General features: G+C 40.4%; 1 protein-coding gene across 1 annotated transcript in view; it reads left to right on the forward strand.

The window, feature by feature from the left end:
- Positions 1-20,907, forward strand: part of MYT1L (myelin transcription factor 1-like) — a 123,715-nt gene that overhangs the window by 94,075 nt on the left and 8,733 nt on the right. The window contains exons 14-16 of the mRNA XM_009694589.1: positions 3,487-3,549; positions 8,420-8,503; positions 9,827-10,048. Coding sequence (XP_009692891.1) covers positions 3,487-3,549; positions 8,420-8,503; positions 9,827-10,048 — 369 coding nt within the window. The remainder of the gene's footprint in view (positions 1-3,486; positions 3,550-8,419; positions 8,504-9,826; positions 10,049-20,907) is intronic.

Below are 20,907 nucleotides of genomic sequence, written 5' to 3' on the forward strand. Positions count from 1 at the left end.
TGCTTGTAAAACAACCCCAAACACTAAACCCACCTGCCACAGCTGTTGCTGTTCTGCTGCCTGCCCTGCTTTCTGCTCATGCTTATATTCCCAAAAAAGCTTCTCTGGGATGTTCTGTGAAACGAGTGGGACATCAAGGCAATGCTAACTGCATTCCCCTTCACTGACAAGCTCTTTCTTTTACTGGATGCCCTGAATTTGTGGTAAAGTGCTGGTGTTATATGCTCTGAACTTCACTCTGCAGGGTGAGTTCCTTTTGTCACCTCGCTCTTTACAGTACTAAAGCATTTCCTTTGTTGCAATAAGCTATTATGTAGAGTCTACAAATAAGCTTCTGAACCTGCCAAATTACATTCACTTTAAGTGAGGAAGCTCACTATCTTTTTCCGCTTCCTCTGATATTCATTTTCAAAGGGTTTCACATCACTTGCCTCTTATAAGCACCTGTGCATACATTTTTCTGGCTTTGTTGCATGTACATATGATTGGTTAAGTCAAATATGCATAGGTAGTAGTTGATAGTAAAGTAGCAGGGTATATGTAAGTCCTACGTATGATCAGGCATTCTGAAAATACAGACTCACAATTCCAATGGTAGAAGGTCTTGTAGTTGTCTCCTTATCTAATCTGCTTAGGATAGCAAGTAAACATTGTAATAACTTTATAGTTGAAACAGACTGCATCCTTTATTTCACAGTGGTTATAAGCACTTCCCATAGAATGGAAACAGCAGTAAATAGAAATGTTCCAGGGTTTTAAAATGTTCTTACCAACTGCACTAAGCTCTCATTTCATCTGTTACATTTAGGTCAATATAAGCTTATGAGACTTGAAACCAAATATTATAGTGCCAAAATCAAAATCTGAAAGGTCTTTCTAGAATCCTTGCTTACCTTAAAAATGTCTTCTGGTTTAATCAAAAGTATGATTTTAAACTGATGTGAACTGTACAGAGCCCTTTGTGAAGATTCTCAGTTCAATTTACAGCAGGATGATTTCTTCTTTAGTTCCAGTTCCTTCAGATTTTTTTTTAATAACACAGAAATAAGCTAGTTGTTTAAATTATGTAAGACTATCCAAATGGTTGAGGTGTAATGGTCTAATTTTAAGACTGATTGATTGGTTATACTGCTGCATCTTATAAATCCTGTTTGTTAAGACACTATTAATTGTGCCTGCCTGTAGCAAAAGTCTTGGAAAAGATGAGAAAAAACATTTTTCAGTTTTGATAATGGCTTATTCTCATAAGGATTGAAAAGTCTGTAGAGGTAAATAATGGCTTCAAATAGAATGGGTTCATAAAGAAGGGATCCTTGTAGTACCTCAGACAGACTGCAGAAGAACAGTCTCATGGCTCCTGGTTCTCCTTTATTCATTTAAATGCCATGGACTTTTAGAGGCAAAGTTTAGTCCATTCCTTTAATTAATTCTTATTCCCATAACTTTTGATTCAGCATCTTCAGAGGCTTCAGTCAGGCTTCAGTGATGCAGCTGGTCTCGATGGAAGTAGGAAACAGGCATTGTAGATCACTGAAGATACCTGCACTAAATAAACACGTGAAGCAAGAGATTGTCTGCAGATCTCAAAATATTTGCTATAAAATAGTGAGAATATATAAAATACTAGTGAGAAGATATAAATAGTGAGAATATATAAATATTTGGATGTGAAGTATTTAAAATATAAGACCCTTTATGTAAGATGCCCTGTCCATTTATTTTTTAGCTTGAAGAAATAGCCAAAGTTTGTGTTAGCCAGGTGCCACCTCAGCAAATAATGAATGGTGAGGGCCATACAGACTGAACTATGACTTCTTCACCAAGGGCCATATTTCTACTTAATTTGTGTCAGAAGAACCTATGCAAAAATTAGAGGTTTTATCTTTCTACAAGCAGAAAGATTGATGTGTGATGTCAACCTGTATATTGGTCTTTAAACTATTAAGAGTCACTGTCAAGATCACAGTCTTATGCTTGATCCTATGCAAAGATGTAAAGAGAAAAGGAGAATTGTCTTTAAGGATGTTGTTTAGACTTCTTGTCCAAAGCACACAGACTGTTATATAGAAGAGAAATTTCAGTGTCGTAGTGAACCCCAGAGGTTTTACCAGATTACATCCTGGAAGTGCTGCCATATTTTAATGTTTTCTATAAGAATAACTGAATAACAGCTGACTCGGATGGAGACCATATGAGAACTCCATTTAACAAATTCCCATTTAATTTATCTCTATCAAGATTGCGTTAATCGTATTTGAAATTTGGCCCTGCTGAGCTCCTTAGAAGTAGGTAATGCTTACTAGCTTTAAAGAGCTAAAATTCAACTTAATGGAATGTAACAGCCCCATTTGCACTGAATTCTGGGTTGCTTAATTCCTGATTTTGAGAAAATTTCAAGTCTTTGCAGAAACCTTTGTGAAACAAAAGTTTACCAGTATGGACCAACTTTAAGGAAAGCACACATGTGACTACGGGGTGAAAGCCAAAGTCTGCATGAACTCTGGATTCAAATAGCGAAACAATTCAATGTGATGGAAATCTGGTGTTTCACAATGCAATATCTGAATTTGTGCGCATGCTTTTTTGAATTTGAATGCCTTCTTCAAGTGAAACTTTAAAGCATCGCTAAAATTCAAAACTCAGGCTCAAGAAAAGTGACTTTTTGGAATTCATGTAGCATTCATCTGTTCAGTAAAATGAATATAAATTAATTCTTCCTTTGTTTTTCTGTGACTTAGTGTAGTAGTTCAAATACCAGCTAATGATTTTACTTAGCATTATAATTTAGCTTATTCTGTGGTAATCGCAATCATCTTTGCGATGTAAAAAAAACCCATCCATTTTCTTTGATGACTCTAATGTTGTTCCACCATTAGAAATTCCACTGATGGCTGTATCAGTGACTTCTCTGTCTGGAGCTGGAGTTTGGTATTTGGGAGTGTTTGGGTGGGTTACCATTTCTCTGCAAGAGGCCAGCTTTACTTCCCTGTCTACACATTTCCTTTTCCTTAGGCATTTCCTTCGCTTCATGGAGAGGTGGAGGGGTCTCTCCATGGTGTGACCTCCTGACACTGTGCAGTGGGATTGGAGCAATAGCTCTGATGGAAAACAAAACGGCTCGCTGTAATGTTAGCCATTACCTAAGCATACATCATGGGGATAGTCCATTTGCCGTCAACCCTACTCATTCCTGGTGGTGTGGGGATGTCGGGCTGCTGCTGGAAATCTCCACTAATCTGCCAATGCTAGAGATATCCAGAAAGCGTTTGAGTGGGCAGGTGAGGATTAGCAAAGGAAAACATTGTATGAATGAAAAAAAAAATGTTTGCCCCTGGTGTGGAATTAAGCTCAAGTTTAGCAATGGCTAGAGGTCCCCAGGGCTGGCACCTGTGGAAACAAGGACTGAGCCAATGAATAGTTTTTAATGGTCAGGTATATATTTCCTGTTAGTAACACTGCTCTGTCTCTCTTCCATTATTATTCTAGGTGTCCCACCCCTGGGTGTGATGGCTCTGGGCATATTACTGGAAATTATGCTTCACATCGAAGGTATGTAAAGAGAAGGTTTTGTTCTTTAAATCAAAAAACTGAAGGGCTAGAAGGGACCTCAACAGACCTCTCTTCCCTCTCTCAATACTGAGGTAGGATTGAGTGCCGTACATAGACATGGGTTGGTCTAACTCGTTCTATTTATCACCAATTAATAACATTTCTCAGCTTCAGCATGGCTCACTACCCAAATAGGTAGTAGGACTTTTGCTAATATCTAGCAAAATCTTTGTAGAAGATGAACCCAGTTTTTCTACGTTCTCTGTTAGCGCAGGGAAGCAATTCAACATTCAGAAGTTTCTGCTGCTTTACATTCTGAATGACTTAACTCTTCTCCTCACAGTCTTACCTTTTCTGGACTCAAATCCTATTCCTGCATTTTTTTCCCACAAATTATATTTCCTGATTGTTCCTGTCAGTCTCTTCCAGACTCCGTCTGTATTTCTTGAAATGCAAAATTGGACCCAGTTGTTGACCTCCTCTCCCAGTTGAAGCCTTACCAACTTTAATCAGAGGGGAAAAGTACCTCTTTCATCTAATATGCACCAGTCTTGTTAGTACATTTCAGAATAAAGGTTGGCTTGTTTTTAAATCGCAACACATTGTACATAACTGCGTCAAGTTAGAAGAATGGAAAGAGAAATTTATGGATGAAAGCTGTTACCTTAACTGCCTAAACTATAACTGTGATCTTTACCAAGGGCCAAAGAAAGCTTCACATTTACTAATTAGTGTATTGTTGGTAACCCCAAAAGCAATTATGGTGGTACCTCTGTAGAGGTAATGTTATGAATGCTGTGTAATTAGCAATTCCCCTGTGGCTATTCGAGAATTATAGAGCAGTAGAGAAGAGCTGCACCATATTTTGTAAATAGGCTATCCACTGTTTAATCAAAGAATAATAGTGTAGCCCACCTCTCTTCTGTTAGTAAAGGCTCTTTACTCCCATGCTTAGTAATGCTGTTGAGTCTGGATATTTGCTTACTTCACCAAGTCTCTGTAGTTTTACAATTGGCTATAACGAGTCAATACACAAATTCCTGGTTTAAAGGTATTCCCACTAAAAGCAACAACTGTTTTAAAGTCAAAACATAGAGACTACAATAATGTAGTCTACTTACAAATGTGCCATACCTTTACATGCTGTAAAAATGAAAGATCACAATAACAATTTCTGTAATGCACAGTTCAACATCAAAAGTACAAATAACATTATAAAGGAGAAGATGTAAACATTTTAAAAGCCCTTACATGAGATAGGAGATCAAATCACGCTTTCAAAGGGATTTAAGGTCAAATTTAGAACTACATTTAATTACATGTGGATTTATCAGCTCACACCTCTGCCAGCACTATGCTTGGTGTAGCTATGCCCTGACTTCGCTCTTTCAGGAAGCTGTTTATATACTTGGTCATCTGTTTAACTAGAAACAGGCAGGACAGTGAAGATGTGGAAGGCAAAGTGTCACAAACAAGAAACCTAAAAGCTGGCAAGGTTACCAGGGGAGAATCACTGCATGTCAGCTCATTTTTAAAAAAGGTATCCTTTCCTGGCCACTGTAGGACTGGATGGCGTTACCTGCTTTTGTCTGTAAATTCTTACGTTCTTGTATTTTTGCAGATGAGTGCTGGACCAAGTTTTCATTTGATTCTGCAGCATACTCAGTACGCATAAAGATATAAAAAGTAATCCTGCAAAACTAAGTGATCTGAAATTCGTCCAGTCCATTGGGATTTAACACATTCAACCTTTTGAAATGGCACCATGTCTATACTGACCACATAACTCCTTTGTTTCTCTTCCAAAAGGCCTCCAGCAGCCCTGGGTCTTTGGCTGCCTGTGGGTATGGGGGCACTGACACTGAAGGAGTAATGTCTTCTTTGCTTAAAACCACCAATGTCCCCAGGAGACCTGTCACATTTACACGGAGCCAGCCCCACACCGTTCAGGTCATGATATCTGTCAAGGCCATTTCTGAGGTGGTGAGGCTGGAAAAACGCATGCTCTTTAAAAGGACAGCAAACCAGTAGCCTGAACCTGGAGCTGTTAAGTATGAAAGACCCGAAGCACGTTCACAGCTAAGCTTTCGAATTCCCACCTGAAAATTGACATTTACCTCTGCTTACATCTGAGTTAGCATTTTTGTTTGTATTTGATACCATCAGTTACAACGCTTTCAGTTTCAGAAGGAAAGGAATGACAAACTACTCTCCTAAATGGCTGCCAAGATGCCTAGGTATCATTTGTATTTAAAATGGCTGCTCAACAGCAAGCACACATGAAGGCTAATTTAACTCTGCCATAACTCTCTGCAGTTCCACACACCCATTCAATGTATGCAAGAAGTTATATCAGCATGTACCAGTGTTGACTTTCCCTTGTTGTCTTTTATCTTCATATAGAAGGAATTAAACTGATATAAAAATGAAGTAATATGTTTACTTTGTAATAGCTTTTGGTTATTATAGGTCAGAAAAAATTAAAGCAAAGGCTCATGCTTGACATATGTTTTCTTGGTGAATGTGCTGTCAGAGGAAAAATGAATTAATCATAACCTCAGAAGCTGTCTGTTGGAAATGTCTGTTTAGAGGACCTGAAAGGTCTAAGAATTTTCTAATAAATCATAGTGCCAGAATACAAAGATCTCTTGCAAAAAGATGACGGACCAAAATACCAATAAGTAGGTGATAATTAAATTGATTTAATATGTAGAAAGAATTAAATCATTAGTCAAGGCAGAAAGTCTTCATTCAGATTTTGTTATGAAAATGTCATCATCTACAAGCATACCCATCTGTACACCTACTAAAAAAAGTATTGCTTTCTGAGGCATTTCTATTAACTATTTAGTTTTCAGATGCAAAACCTGATTATTCTCAGACAGTTGGTACAAGTAGTCTCACAGATAAGCTAAGGATATCTATAACTCCCGTCCTCTCCCCTTCACTTTCTGCAGTCCGGCTTGTCTGGGGAGCAATAAACCAACCTCTTCCCGAACTGTCCCCTTGCCCCAGCGCCTGCCTCCTCTTATGCTAAATCCCTCAGACTCTGTTCCTCCTGCCTCTGTATTCTTACAGATTATGGTATTGTTATTTTTGAAAAAAACTATTTTTAAGTGGCACAGGCTTTCAGAGGTTTAGTTTGTACCCAGGGAACTATGGTACTTTGGTGTGCACTATGCAAGTTGGAATAAAGAGCAGCTTACTTTAAAAAGGAAAATGGTCAACTGCCTTTAAACTAGAAAATGAAACAGGATGAGTGCACAGGTCCAAGCACCAGAGCGTAGATGCCTACACTATTGAATTGTTAGCATGTCCCCTGGCGTGGTAATAACCCTGGGCCACTGAAACTCTCCCAGGCAATTCTCAGATACAATTTGGGGCTCAGCATGGGTCCAGATCATTCTCTATAAGCAATATGGGTGTAGCTGTCCTACTTTACAGGGCCAGAGAGTTTAACTGTACAGATGTGAGCGTGCTGGTCTTGGGTCAAAACAGCAGTACTAGGTCCCTTCCGTTTACCACTCTAGATGTAGCCATGCCACCTCACTAGAAGTTGCTAGGTAATATGCTATGTCCAATATCTTGTGCTAACATTCCTCCTTTTCTTTAATTGACTTATTTATGACATGGCAGCATGTAAGCTCTATTTTTGTCTATTTTTCATTTATCAACGCAGAATTCTGTCTGTGACTGCACCACCCTTTTCTCTGCTTGTGCCTCTCAGTCCTCACTGGTCTTGACAAGACAGAATAACTGAAAATTTTGCTACCACCATTTCTGTCTCTTCTTCCTGAAGACAGGACCTGCTATACAACACTGAAGGACCTTTTGTCATGCTGAAAACAAAAATTTAATCTTCTATTTTGTTTCTTTCTCTACAGAAATTTTTCTTTGGTGATACTGCTTTGTCTCTCATCTCGATACTTTTGAAGGTGGTGTTCAACTGATGGATTTCTTTTTTAATGCTGATATGTTAAGATGGAAATAACATTTAAATAGAGGACAAGGCATGATTTTTCGGTAGACATATTTGTGTCCTTGGATAACAACTACTTTAAAAAAAAATCATTAAATATCTTTTAAAGCCATTGTCAAGTCTTCTAAATAGTTTCTGTAATGAGTTCTTCATATGCAAAGGGAAAGCTGAGCTTATAAAATATTTGAATAAATATGTCTTTTTCCATCTTGTGTAGTTAAAAACAACATTCTCGGTGTCTAGTTAAATGTAACATTGCTTAGCCTAACATATAACTTTGTCTCTACCAAATCTTTTTGTCTGGCTGAGTTCTGAGCACTTCAACTCTTTCTCAGGAGGGCACTGTGCAGCTCTGAGCTCTGCCGTGTTTTTATTCAACCTTTCTATAGGATTCTTACATGACATTTGAGAAGGTCTGATAATGTTTCTGATGTGCTCCCTAGAGAAATCTTTAGTCCTACCAAGAGATCCAAAGTCTCCTGTTTTGTGAGCCTATTCTTCCATCCCTCTTGGACATACAGAGGACGTCATGGCTCTCAGCCCTCAAACACTGGCTTGTATTCCTTTTACAGCTGTGGCTGCTACTGCTGAGTCAGCTGGAGGGGTTATTAGGCAGAGAGTTTCAGCGCTGCTTTCCCTGGCTCCTCAGGGACTGCCCGTGCGTGTGTCCTGCACGGCGCCTGCGGTCCTGGCCTGCCTCACCAGTCCAGATACGCGCATTCCCCCTCCTGGTTGCCTACTCCAGCTCTCCTTATTATAACCACTTGAACTTTGATTTTGGAAACTGGACAGGATTACCTATTCTGCTAGTTTTTCAGGTGGAAAGCATATCCCTTGTAAACCGTATCCAAGAATGAGAAATTGCTTTTTAAAATGTTTTCTTTCACTCAGTCTTTCAGGCTGTCCGCGAGCAAAGAAAAGTGGAATCAGGATAGCACAAAGCAAGGAAGACAAAGAAGACCAAGAGCCAATTAGGTGAGAACAAATATTGTCAAAGGGCCTTCATGTATTTTATAAGGTCATATATATCTTCAGCTTTTTATTAAGGCATAAAAGTTATTGTGTGTTAGTTATCCAAGAGTGGATGGCCACATTGATCTCTCTGAGTGAGGTCTGTGCTGATTTATCCAGCAAAGGATACAATATTCAGCCAAGGATAGAATCTTCTACAATTTAGAAACAATTTTAAAATTGTTTTTCACATTAAATTAAAAGACTACCTAGATCTTTATCTCCTAAAAAACCCTTAAACATGTTTGCATACTATAGACAAGCCATACATGCTAAATAAAGTAGTTGTGGGAATAGAAAATTGTTTATATGAGATTGCTGCAAAAAGTCTGTTTATGCAGTTTGCAAGATGAACAAATGCCTGCCTATAAGTCTTGGTTTCTTCTTGCAAGGTGCTCTGATATCGGTGGCCACTGAACTTGGTGGATTTAGTGAGTACTTAGACTATTCAAGACTGGATCCTCAGTGGAGAGTTGCAGCAATATTTTAGTGTAGGACAAACAGTGAAGTAATCAGCCTTTTTTTGACATGTGTTATGTAGCAGCGTACTGAAAAAACATTATTTTCTTTAAACATTTCACTTTGAAGATTCTAACCTGTTCCTTCTAACTCTGGTTATTTGTTTTTTAGAAGTATACAGGGCAAATGTATGGGGGAATTCCCAAGTAAGGCAAACCATCAGTTTAATACAGAACTGTCTTCATTGATCTCTCTAGGCTGTAGCACATAGTTTGTTATAATCTCTCCTATTCAGAGAGTGGTTAAAGGTGCTCAGCATTTCTGATGAGGTGCTATGATCACTTCATACCCAACTGTTTATACCTGACATTTTCATGACTTCAGACAAGTTCTCTTTAGATGCCATACACATAAATAAAATGTACCAAGGATTATACTAAGTAGGATTTTATGCTTACACAGTTTTTATGGGCAGTTTCCCTGCTGAGCGGAGCTCAGTAGCCAACATTTCCATTCCAGTGTGATATTTACTGTAATGAACACCTGCAATTCAAATATGTATTTCAGTCCTTTTGTGGCCATTGCACAATATCAACAGCTGTGACTTCATCTATTGGCTAGCCTCCTTACAGTTTATCAAAGAACGTATTTTTTTCATATTAGTAAAGTTCTGCTTGTAGTTTTACCCACTACCGAGTATCTTGTTTAAGACCATAGTGCATGATTGTTCTTTTCTTTTCATGTCAGGTTTATTTTGACTTTGTTGTAGAGGCTACCAGGTATATGATGGCAAGACAATAAAGTTTATCTCATCTATCTGCTATCCAGATGTCCAGTTCCTGGTTGTGATGGTCAGGGTCATATAACTGGAAAATATGCATCCCATCGCAGTGCGTCAGGGTGTCCTCTAGCTGCCAAAAGGCAAAAGGATGGGTACCTAAATGGCTCACAGTTCTCTTGGAAGTCAGTGAAGACGGAAGGAATGTCATGTCCAACCCCAGGATGTGATGGCTCAGGACATGTCAGTGGTAGTTTTCTTACTCATCGTAGGTGAGTAACTATGGCTTATATTTTTCACTTATGCTTATTATTTAAATTAGATTAGCAAGATTTGAAATACAACTTTTTGTCATGGCATTTCCCTGTTCCTTTTGAATTTCATTATTACTTTGAAAAATAATCTTCCTACATCTATTTGTAGATAACTGGAAATCAAGACACGTGATTTTTTGATGCAAGTCCTTGCAGATAGAGACCTGAATCTGAATCTATAATACACCAAAAATTTTAGGGAAAAAAGCCTACATGACAATAACCGTAAATCTGGTACTGCTTTATTGAGTGACTCTGGACAAATTATCTTAGGATAGACTTTGTAATACACATCGTAATCCCCCTGATTTTCAGAGATGTCGAACACATTGTTGATTCCCAAACATCAGAGCATGGAAAGAAAGAATTTAAGGAACCAGTTCTATAGAAACAAAGTACTTTATTCATTTGGTAATGAAAATGTTTGCTTAAAACAATAAATGTGGAATACAGCAAATTAATTAAAACTAATGAAATAGAAATACATAATAAAAGAAATACAAAGCCAAATTTTTCATAAACTTAGCAAAAATAAGAGAACTTCAATAATGACGTTTTTCATAGATTTTAAGAGATTAAGGAAGAGAAAGTGGCCAGTCTATTAGGGACAAATCTTGCTGCCATTTTAGATACTAGGTTATGAGGAAGTAAGAGTGTTCTCGGAGTTGTAAGGGTGTTCTTGGAGCTTTGGGTGGGAATCTCAGCCTGAACATGACTATAATGTCAGAGCAAATTTCTTGGTATATAATCACTAATATAAAACTCTATTACTTCTAATATGTCAAACCGATATGCCTAATGTGTCACCCTTCTCCAGGCAGACCTCAGTTGAACTTTTGTACCTTCTAGTTAACTAAACCAACCTGACCTTGTTTTGTAGTCAGTTCTAGAGATAGAGGTGAAAAATGTACTTCTTCTTCCTTCTCTTGCCTCTAACTATTTCCTTTGATTCTTTCTTTGACAATCCTTTATAGCTTAATGCAAAAGCCTTACCCTTACTCCAACTTCTCCAGACTTTGTACACATAGTTCCTATTTATTGTTTAGGTTCAGGGCTGTTTTTCTACTCAGTGCTTGTATGGTACGTACCATGAAGGGATTCTGGTCCATGACCTGAGGTGCTACCTACATGGTCAAACGTATTACGCAGCCTGCAGCTCCCACAGGCTTTAGGGAGTGGCAGATGCAAAAGCCCCGACCATTTGCGCGGATGTCCACATGTGGATTTAAGTTTCTGACTTTCAGTAAAATATCAGTATTAGTGTTCATATTTCAGTTTAGCTTTTTTTGTAATGGTGTAACATTTATTTAACTCAGAGAGATCTGTCATTAAAATTTTGAAATTATTTTACCTGTAGTGGAAAGGTACAATATAATTACTGAGAGGTTGCTTTCAAGGAGTATTTACATAGTATTTACATTTTCAAGGAGAAAATTCTTGCAGCAAGAATAACTAACTTCTAAAAGGAACATACTGATATGAAACTTAACTGAAATTTAATGGATTTAAATGAAATTTAACTGGAATTTAATGGAAGTGTCTTCAAAATTAAGGGGCAAATGGTACCTAGAGATTTTTTTTCATAGGAATGTTTTCATGAAAAAAATAGAATAAAATTTAAATTATTTTTTGTTGCAATGGAGAAACCTAAATGTGACATTTAGCCACATAGCAGCCATGTGCTTTCTTGAGTACCGTTACCTTAAGCAGAAACTGAGACACATAAAAGGCTTGCCTTATAAGACCAGTTTTTGGGCGAAAAAGGTCCACTGTTAGAGGAGAGCACCAGACGATGAAAGGTTGCTTAAAAAGACTGACTGAAGTAGGCTGCTTTTACTTGTCCTGATGTAACAAAGCAGTGATATTCTAAGTTGTGAGCAAGTTTAGCAATTTCTTGAAGCTTCCATAAGCTATAGCAATATTAATAAGAAGCCATATTATTTTAAAAATATGATTAATTCTTGCAGAATTCTTAAGATGCTGTTAAAAGGGCTTAGTTCATTTGCTCACACAAAGAAAAGCCCTTGGAGCCATTTTAGATGCCTTAGGCTAATTTATGTGGCCTCCAGCTGTTGCTCAGAAAGGTAGGTCCAGTGTCATATTTATCAGCCTTAATGATGTATTTCCTCAAATGGCATTTCATGCCTGTATGTGGACAACTGAATCAAACTCTGCACGTAGGACTGAACTGCAGAACAATTCCCCTACCTTGAGAATCTGCTTGTAGGCGAACAAGATGCGTTTCCTTCTCTTCCAGTGAACGGAGTCAATGGATCCTGGAGAGCTGTTCACTTCGCTCGGTGAAGTAGACACCCGCCTTTAATCAGAGCTGTACCCTAAATGTCACTGAGCATGTCAACGGGGAGTGGGATTTCCCTCCCTACAAATGGGTACTTGATGCCGTTCAAAGTGTTCGTAGGGCATGCCAGGTGGCCGTACGGGGTTGGCAAAAATGACTGAAGATTTGTGAGACACTCCCATTCTTTGACTGGGACAGCTGAGAGCTGAATGTGCTTTGCAGGGGATCTGGAAGGGTGCTAGCCTTCTTAAATGAATGGGCCCCAGGACTCCGTGGCACCTTTGACACATAGTTCCCACGCAGACATTTAAACCTAATCTGGAGTTCAGTTTCACCTAAATTACAGACGATGTGTTTCCTTAGCTAAGGATGAAATATCCCCTCACTTTTTGTGTATCCATTTTAATAGGCTGTGGTCTCGTCTTCTACCTCTAACAAGATTTTGTTGTACAGCTATGGCTGTAAATCTCGAACGCTACCTTCTGAAGAGAAGCAGTGCTATGACGGTCACACACTGGGACCAGGCTTATGTACAGTCTTTTGCAGGTGTAGCTGTGTTCAGCATGCATGGGGATAAAGCAGGGCTATGATCATTAAATGAGTCACGAAAAGCTGCTGGGGAAGCAGTAGTTGAAAGTCTTAATTTTTGCCAGCACAGCTCACTTCTCTCCTAATAGGTGATTTTTCTTCTCCAGTACAAATATTTTTCTATCAGCAGACTTCTCTAAGCATGTATATTAATTGCATGTGCAGTTGTCCTTAATGTGTTATTTGAGATTTGTGTGTTCTGCCATTTGTAGACAGCTGTTAATATGCTATTACCCGAGCAGCTGTAACACTCTGGAAACTGGAACAGCAGACTGGCTTGTGAAAATGATGCCAACTGTTAAATTAGTTAGAGAGAGAGAGAAAGAGAGAGGTTTTTGAGGCAAAGATTTCTTAGAGCTGCTGTTGCACCTTGTACACATGGTGTCATTCCACTGATATCAATGGAGATGATCCACAAGGGCTGGTAAATCAGTACTTAGTTAAAAACCTGCTCCAACTGGTATCATGTAGTCTGGAATTTAAATATATGCATGTTTGTATGTACATGCTTCTGAGTCAACAGAAAAAGTGACAAATTTCAGTAAATTTTGAATCCTACCCTATGAACAAAGGCACCAACAAAGGTTTTTGTTTTTTTTAATGTTTGCCGTGCCTGTCTGCAGAAATTCCTATGAATAGTTTTATTTTGTCAAGGAGTTTGCATAGGAAAGAATGGCAACAGAGGGTTATCAGGAGGGACTTGAAGCATAGGATTAAGAGTGCTATGCTTCAAAAAGGAGCCTGTGTTAGCAGAAGAGGCCAGTGTGAAATTAGGTGATCTATCAGCAATATGAAAATGAATTGGAAGGCATGTAAGCATGGAGTCAGTAGATAGGTAAATGAAATAGGTTATAATGAAATGTAAATTAGTTATTATACTGTAGCTTTCCAGTTTGGTTCTTGAATAGGCCCTTACATCCTCATATTTGATTTAAGAAGATTTTTCTGGATGGCATCATTTCTAATACTGTGATCAGTGGGGACTTTCTCAGAATATACTTGGATTTACCAACGGGGAAATGTGCTTGTGCTGACTTCAGTGGAAATTACATGCAGAAATGCCTTTTCAGATCTAAACCAAGGGTCTTGCTCCCACCTCCTGCCCACTTTTATTTGAAACAGTGTCTACCCATTTCAATCACAGTAATGTAGCTTTTAAATTCCCTTTACTGTGGAAAACTGTTGTGGTTTAACCCCAGTAGGGAGCTCAGCCCCACATAGCTGCTTGCTCACTCAGTCCCAGCAGGATAGGGGAGAGAATCAGAAGGGTAAAAGTGAGACAACTCACGGGTTGAGACAAAGCCAGTTTCATAGCTAAAGCAAAAGCCACATGCACAAGCAAAGCAAAACAAGGAATTCATTCCCCACTTCCCATGGCAGGCAGGTGTTCAGCCATCTCCAGGACAGCAGGGCTCCATCACCCGTAATGGTGACTTGGGAAGACAAACGCCATCACTCCCAATGTCCCTCCTTCCTTCTCCTTCCCCCAGCTGTATGTGCTGACCATGACGTCATACGGTGTGGGATATCCCTTGGGTCATTGGGGTCAGGTGTCCCGGCTGTGTCCCCTCCCAACTCCCTGTGCCCCCCCAGCCTCCTCGCTGGTGGGGTGGGGTGAGAGGCAGAAAAGGCCTTGACTCTGGGTAAGCCCTGCTCGGCACAAATCCAAACCATAGCCCCATACCAGCTACTGTGAAAAAAATTAACTCTATCATCTCAGCCAAAACCAGCACAAAAACATATGCTAGTAGAGCTATAATATACAAGAGATGATTAAATGAGAAGTATTTTCCCCATTTACAAGCTAATGCTAAATAGAGATGAAATTGTGGAGAAGGGGAATTTTTCTTTAGTGTATTTGTATCCTTGCTGAGGACAGTGGGACTCCCAGATCTGTGAACAGGTTTCTAGAAGAGGATTTGTATTTGGGCATGCCACTGTGTTTGCAAAATGTCTAGATGTGCTGGGAGGAAGTAATGGACATCATCCGGTGCCTTTTCCCTTTTGAAGGAATGTATGTAGCAATTGTGAGGTGATGATGGGAAATGTTTACATATGACAGTTACGTCCTATCCACGTTATGCATAGGAAGGCTTAGCTAATGGTAAGGCTGTCAGAAAGCCTGCAGGAAGATAATAGCAGGGCACTCAGTTCAGCCATTGCCTCACGTGCATCTCCTGAGGTGAAGGAGCACTGCCAGTGGTGTTTTCCTCCAAAAATTCTAGGCTGGTCACAGCTGCATTGCTAAGCCTGGGAACAGGCAGATTAGGAAAAGATGAAGAGATAAAAACTGAGGACAGGAGCTGCCCTCTGCAGCTGCTTCCTAGAAGCAGGCAGATACCAACACTCACACAGATCCTCAGAGAACCTCTGAGCTCCCAAACACTCAGAGCGTTCAGGAGATGACAAATGTGAGGGAAGAAGGATGGAGATGAAGATTTTCATGTGCACATCCTTTTTCTCATGAAATATGCTTTGCTAGAAACAGATCATTGACCTCAGCTCCTGAAGGGAAGGTTTGCAAGTGCCACCCACGATCAAACCTCGTGGTGCTCAGGGCTGCAGCTTGAGCCTGTGTCCATAGAAGAGCATCTCTCCTCAGAGCTTATCTGGGGTGGGTGTTCACACACAGAGTGCCAAAGGGGCAGCAGCTCTATAATCTTCAGATGTTTTGCATCTACAAACATATACTAGTGGCTGCAAATTTGCTCCTAAATTATTGTAGAGCTTTCAATCTTTGCCTGAAGTCGTATCCTCTTTTAGCATCAGCATTTCTCAGCATTGGCATTTAAAAACGTGAAACTACTTGGCATTATTTCAGTGAACGAGTCTTTTAGAGATGAGCTATATGGTTGCAAAGGGTGTGAGAAGGCCTCAAATTATTCTGATTTTGGGGTTTTGTACATAAGCTTGCCACCTCTGTTATTTGAGCAAAATCAGTCCTGCAGAGTCTTGGACCTGAAATAGCCTTTGTGTTGACACAGTGTTTTACAAGGCCTATAGATAAGACAGCAGGACTTACATTACGCTAAGTTGTCCAAGATACTAAAGGCCAGCTACCTCTTTCAGTTCATGGAGAAATGAAAGTGCCCAGAATTTATATGGAGGTAATCGGTTCCTAGCAGGTGTCAGCTTTTCGGCAGGATAGAAAGGTTATTTGAAATAAAACCGGAATTTTAAAAAAAAGTTTTCTGATATTTGCAAATAAATGCAGAGAGGAAAACTTAGAAGCTTTATTAAACACCTGAAAATATAATGTAAAGTTATAGCAGATCTGAGATTCCATATACATAGATAAATATATGATGCAACATTCACTAAGGACTAATGCAAATTAAAGATACCAGAAGGTGCATACTAATACCGTGGTCCAGTGCTGTGAACCACAGTGCAAAAATGAGATATGTCATGATAAAATACCTTGTGTAAAAACAACAAAAAAAATAATTCATAGAGTCATAGAATACCAGGTTGGAAGGGACCCCAAGGATCATCTGGTCCAACCTTTCTCGGCAAAAGCACAGTCTAGATAAGATGGCCCAGCACCCTGTCCAGCTGAATCTTAAAAGCGTCCAATGTTGGGGAATCCACCACTTCCCTGGGGAGGTTGTTCCAACAGCTGATTGTTCTCATTGTGAAAAATTTTCCTCTTGTGTCCAGTTGGAATCTTCCCATGAGTAACTTGTACCCGTTACCCCTCGTCTTTTCCATGTGACTCCTTGTAAAAAGGGAGTCTCCTTCGTCTTTCTAGCCATCCTTTAAATACTGGAACATGGTGATAAGGCCTCCCTTAAGCCTTCTTTTTTCAAGGCTGAACAAACCGAGTTCTCTCAGCCTTTCCTCACATGGCAGGCTTCCCAGTCCTTTGATCACCTTTGTGGCCCTTCTCTGGACCCTCTCCAGCCTGACCACATCTTCTTTGTATAGCGAGGAACAAAACTGAACACAGTATTCCAGGTGTGGCCTGACCAGCACTGAGTAGAGTGGGATAATGACTTCTTTATCTCTGCTGGTGATGCCCTTGTTGATGCAAGCCAGCATCCTGTTGGCTTTCTTCGCTGCAGCAGCTCACTGTTCACTCATATTGAGCTTGCTGTCCACCAGGACCCCAAGGTCGCTTTCCACAGAGCTGCTCCCCAGCCAGGAAGATCCCAGCCTGTGCTGCACTCCCGGATTATGTTTTCCCAGGTGCAAGACCTTACATTTGTCTTTGTTGAACTTCATAAGGTTCTTGTTAGCCCAATCTTCCAGTCTATCCAGGTCTTCCTGCAGGGTGGCTCTCCCTCCTGAAGCTCCCACTTCCCCACTCAGTTTGGTATCATCAGCAAACTCCATCAAGGTACACCAGCGTTGGGCCCAATATCGATCCCTGGGGGACCCCACATGTGACAGGTTGCCAGTGTGAAAATGAGCCATTTACCACCACCCTCTGGGTGCGGCCCCTCAGCCACTTCCCCAACTGTATCGAAAGCCTTGGAGAAATCCAGGTAGATGACGTTTACTGCGTGCCCCACATCAACCAAGCAGGTTACTTTGTCATAGGTGATCAGCAGATTTGTCAAGCACGATTTGCCCTTGGTGAATCCATGCTGGCTTTTCCAAATCCCATGCTTCCTTTGACTTGTAATAGCCCCCAGGAGGATTCGTTCCATAACTGTTTCCGGGACTGAAGTAAGACTGATGGGCCTATAATTTTCTGGATCCTCCTTTAAGACCTTGTAGATGAGGTGATGTTAGCCTTCTTCCAATCTTCTGGGACATCCCCAAATCTCCACGACTTCTCAGAGATTATGGAGAGCGGCCTCACAATGACGGTAGCCGGCTCTCTTAACACCCTTGGGTGGATAATGTCAGGGCGCATCGATTTGCAGGGGTCAAGCTCCTGTAACAATTCACATACCAACTCTTCCTTCACTGACGGTGGGTCTGTGTTTGCATCAACCTGGGGTTTTGTTCTCAAAGCCTGCGGCCCAACAGTGCTGGTAAAGACCGAGGTGAAGAAACTGTTGAGAACCTCTGCCTTTTCAGCATTGTTGGTGACTAATTCACCTCTCCTTTCTAACAGCGGGCCAGTATTTTCCTCCTGTTTCTGCTTGTTGTTTACGTACCTGAAGAACCCTTTCTTGTAGCTTTTGACATCTCTGGCCAATTTCAATTTGAGCTGAGCTTTTGCTTTTCTAACTGCATCTCTGCATGCCCTGGCAATGCCCTTGTAGTTCTCAGCAGGTATTCATCCGCTTTTCCATCTCTGGTACACTTCTCTTTTGGTTTTGAGTTTTGGCAGTTAAGCCAATGGCGAGTATCCTTTAAAACACAAAGAATCCAAACTGCCAGGTAAATTCTCAGGATGCTATAAACTTCTGAAATACCATGTTTTTGAGGAATTTGTGTCCAGCAATTATGTCTGTAGGGAACCAAAGGTTAAAAAGCACTTTTGAAAGGTGTTGCTATGCTATGTTGAAGATAACATTGAAAATGGTAAAAACTTTGCAGACAGGAAATTTTTCCTGTTCTTCCATTTATCTATTTATGAAACATAAATACTGTCAAACTCCAGATTTGTAGGAAGCTTTTAATATGCAACTCATTAAATTATTTGATTGCATCTATTTCTAGCTAGGTCTCTTGTCAAGTCAACTCTTGTCCTTTGTTTTATTTGTTGCTAGAGTGAGTTGACAGGGTGCCACATTTGAGTCAAAATTAAATCACTCTTAATTCTCATTGCTTCACTTTTTCCCTGGTAGGTTTTTTTAAAGTTGTTTAGGGTGTTTGTTTTTAAACTGTCTGTCCCCTCCCTGTCATTGATTTATTTTGCTGTTTCCCACCTCTTATTTTTTTCCTAGAAGCTCTACGTTGCAATTCAGCGGGAGAAAGTCATACAATGTTAAGAGTATAGAAAAACTAACCAAACTCACTGCATTTAACAGTAATTACAACTGACAATGATAAGTGTCATCGTGGTAACATTATTGAAAGATGACAAACATGCCAATGTGCTGACATTTCCAAGAAGGCAAGGAGAAGAAACATGGCAATTAAATGTAATAATAGTATAGAAACATAAAGAAGAATATTAAACTAAAATCTGTGAGGTGGATCCTGCAGTACAAAGGGTTTTTTTACTTAGGAATTTTGTGTTGACTCATAAGCTCGAGGGAAAAGAGTCTTTCGAAATTGCTTTTCAATATCTTCCTCTTCCTATCCTCCTCCTCCTCTCCTACTGCATCTGTGCTGGCCCTCTTCCCTTCTCTGTCCCCATGGCTCCTGTTCAGTCTTTCTTCTTACTTCTGCACTTCTCAGTCCTCAGCATTTGAGGTAGCTGGCCTTCAAGTAGCTTCTCCTGAGCGCTGGCAGAGCAGGACAGGCGGTCTCACGGGTGTTCCTTCCAGCAAGCAGCCTTCTGCTCCGGGCCCTGCAGCCCTGAACGGGGCTGATGGCAGCGAAGGCGCTCCCCGCTGTCGTACGCGCAAGGGACACGGAGGGCCTGGCAGCCAAACACTAACTGCCATCTACTGAGCAGGTCCAAGTGACAGTCTGTCAGAGGCTTGCTTGTAACTCTGCCAAATCTACATTTGTTTTCATGAGGACGGCAGAATGCATCTCTGAACTCAGAGCAGTCCCCTGTGAAATGTCAAGTCTTGCTCCAATTCATGGACAGTTAGAGATATTCACCGACTTATTGGGGGCTTTTTTTACCTCCTCAATATGGACAAAACAAGGTATACGGACAAAATAATGGTATATTCTGAGAAATGGAAATTTTTTTCCTATGATGTCTGGAAAAAACCTGAGCCTGGCCAGACACGTACCAGGGAAGATTTCAGTCAGATCTGTTAAAATTTGGCAAAAGTCAGAAGTGACTAAATGCAGAGCCTGGTTGTTGAAAGAGTTAGGCCCTTTGACTGTGGGTAGTTCTGCCAGCTCTTTTCATTACAAGCTGGAAGAAGGATGGAAGAGCATTTTAATCAGACGTACAGTCTATTAAACTGGAAGGCTTCTAACAGAGAGCTAATCTAAAAGGACTTAAGAGGTTTACTTACCTTGGGAAAGTCAAGGAGAAAATAATGTGAAATTCATATTAGAAAAAGCAGACTGCACAATATAAACAAGAGAAATCATTTTGCTGAGCAGACCTGACAAATGACAGCAGACAGTAATTTGTACAGGTGCTTGCAATGTGACATCTCCTTGATTTCAGGCACTTAGCAGAAGCTCTCTAGTTATAAGCCTGTTTGTCCTCATTCCAGACATAGCCCATAAAAAAGCAGAGATGACTGAATGGCTTTTTAGCTTTCAGGTGGGAAGAATTTTCCTCTTGAAGTACCTTTTTCTCTCTGCTGTCCATACAAGTGGCTAGAGAAACTGTGCTTCATTTTAAGTGCCTAAGTGAGCTGGGCTTGGTCACTAAATAGATCACTTGAAATTCTGAGCTGCCTAAGAGCATTAAGCAGAGGTCTGTAGCTAGAGATACACCTTACCTTTTCATACACAGGGAAGTGTCAGCCTGTTTTCTCCTTCACAATACATGCCCTATTCAACTGACCAGCAAATCCACTGGTTTTCAGGCCATCTGTCCTGTTGTGTGCAGTCACAGGCCAGGAGAGAGGCTGATGAACTCGGCAGTAGGCAGCCCCCAGCTCCTGGGGCACTCAGTGGTGCCCCATTGACTGCATACTCCGTCCCCCTCACTTAGTGCCAGGGCCACCTGTCCGTCATGTCCTCTGCTGCACCAAAGAATACGTGAGAGATTGCTGAACAGTTCTTGCATCACTGGGCAAAAGCCAAACCTCTTTACCTGTTCAGGGATGATACAGGTCAAAGCCCATTAGCACATGAGAGAAGCCCACCCACCGATCCTCTTTGCTGACTAAGAAGCTTTAATTAAGAAAATATGAAGCAAATTTGCCACAGGACTACTGTGCCCAGCTGA

Source organism: Cariama cristata, unplaced genomic scaffold (genome assembly GCF_000690535.1).
Source record: "Cariama cristata isolate BGI_N322 unplaced genomic scaffold, ASM69053v1 scaffold7412, whole genome shotgun sequence".
In the NCBI taxonomy this organism is placed as follows: Eukaryota; Metazoa; Chordata; class Aves; order Cariamiformes; family Cariamidae; genus Cariama; species Cariama cristata.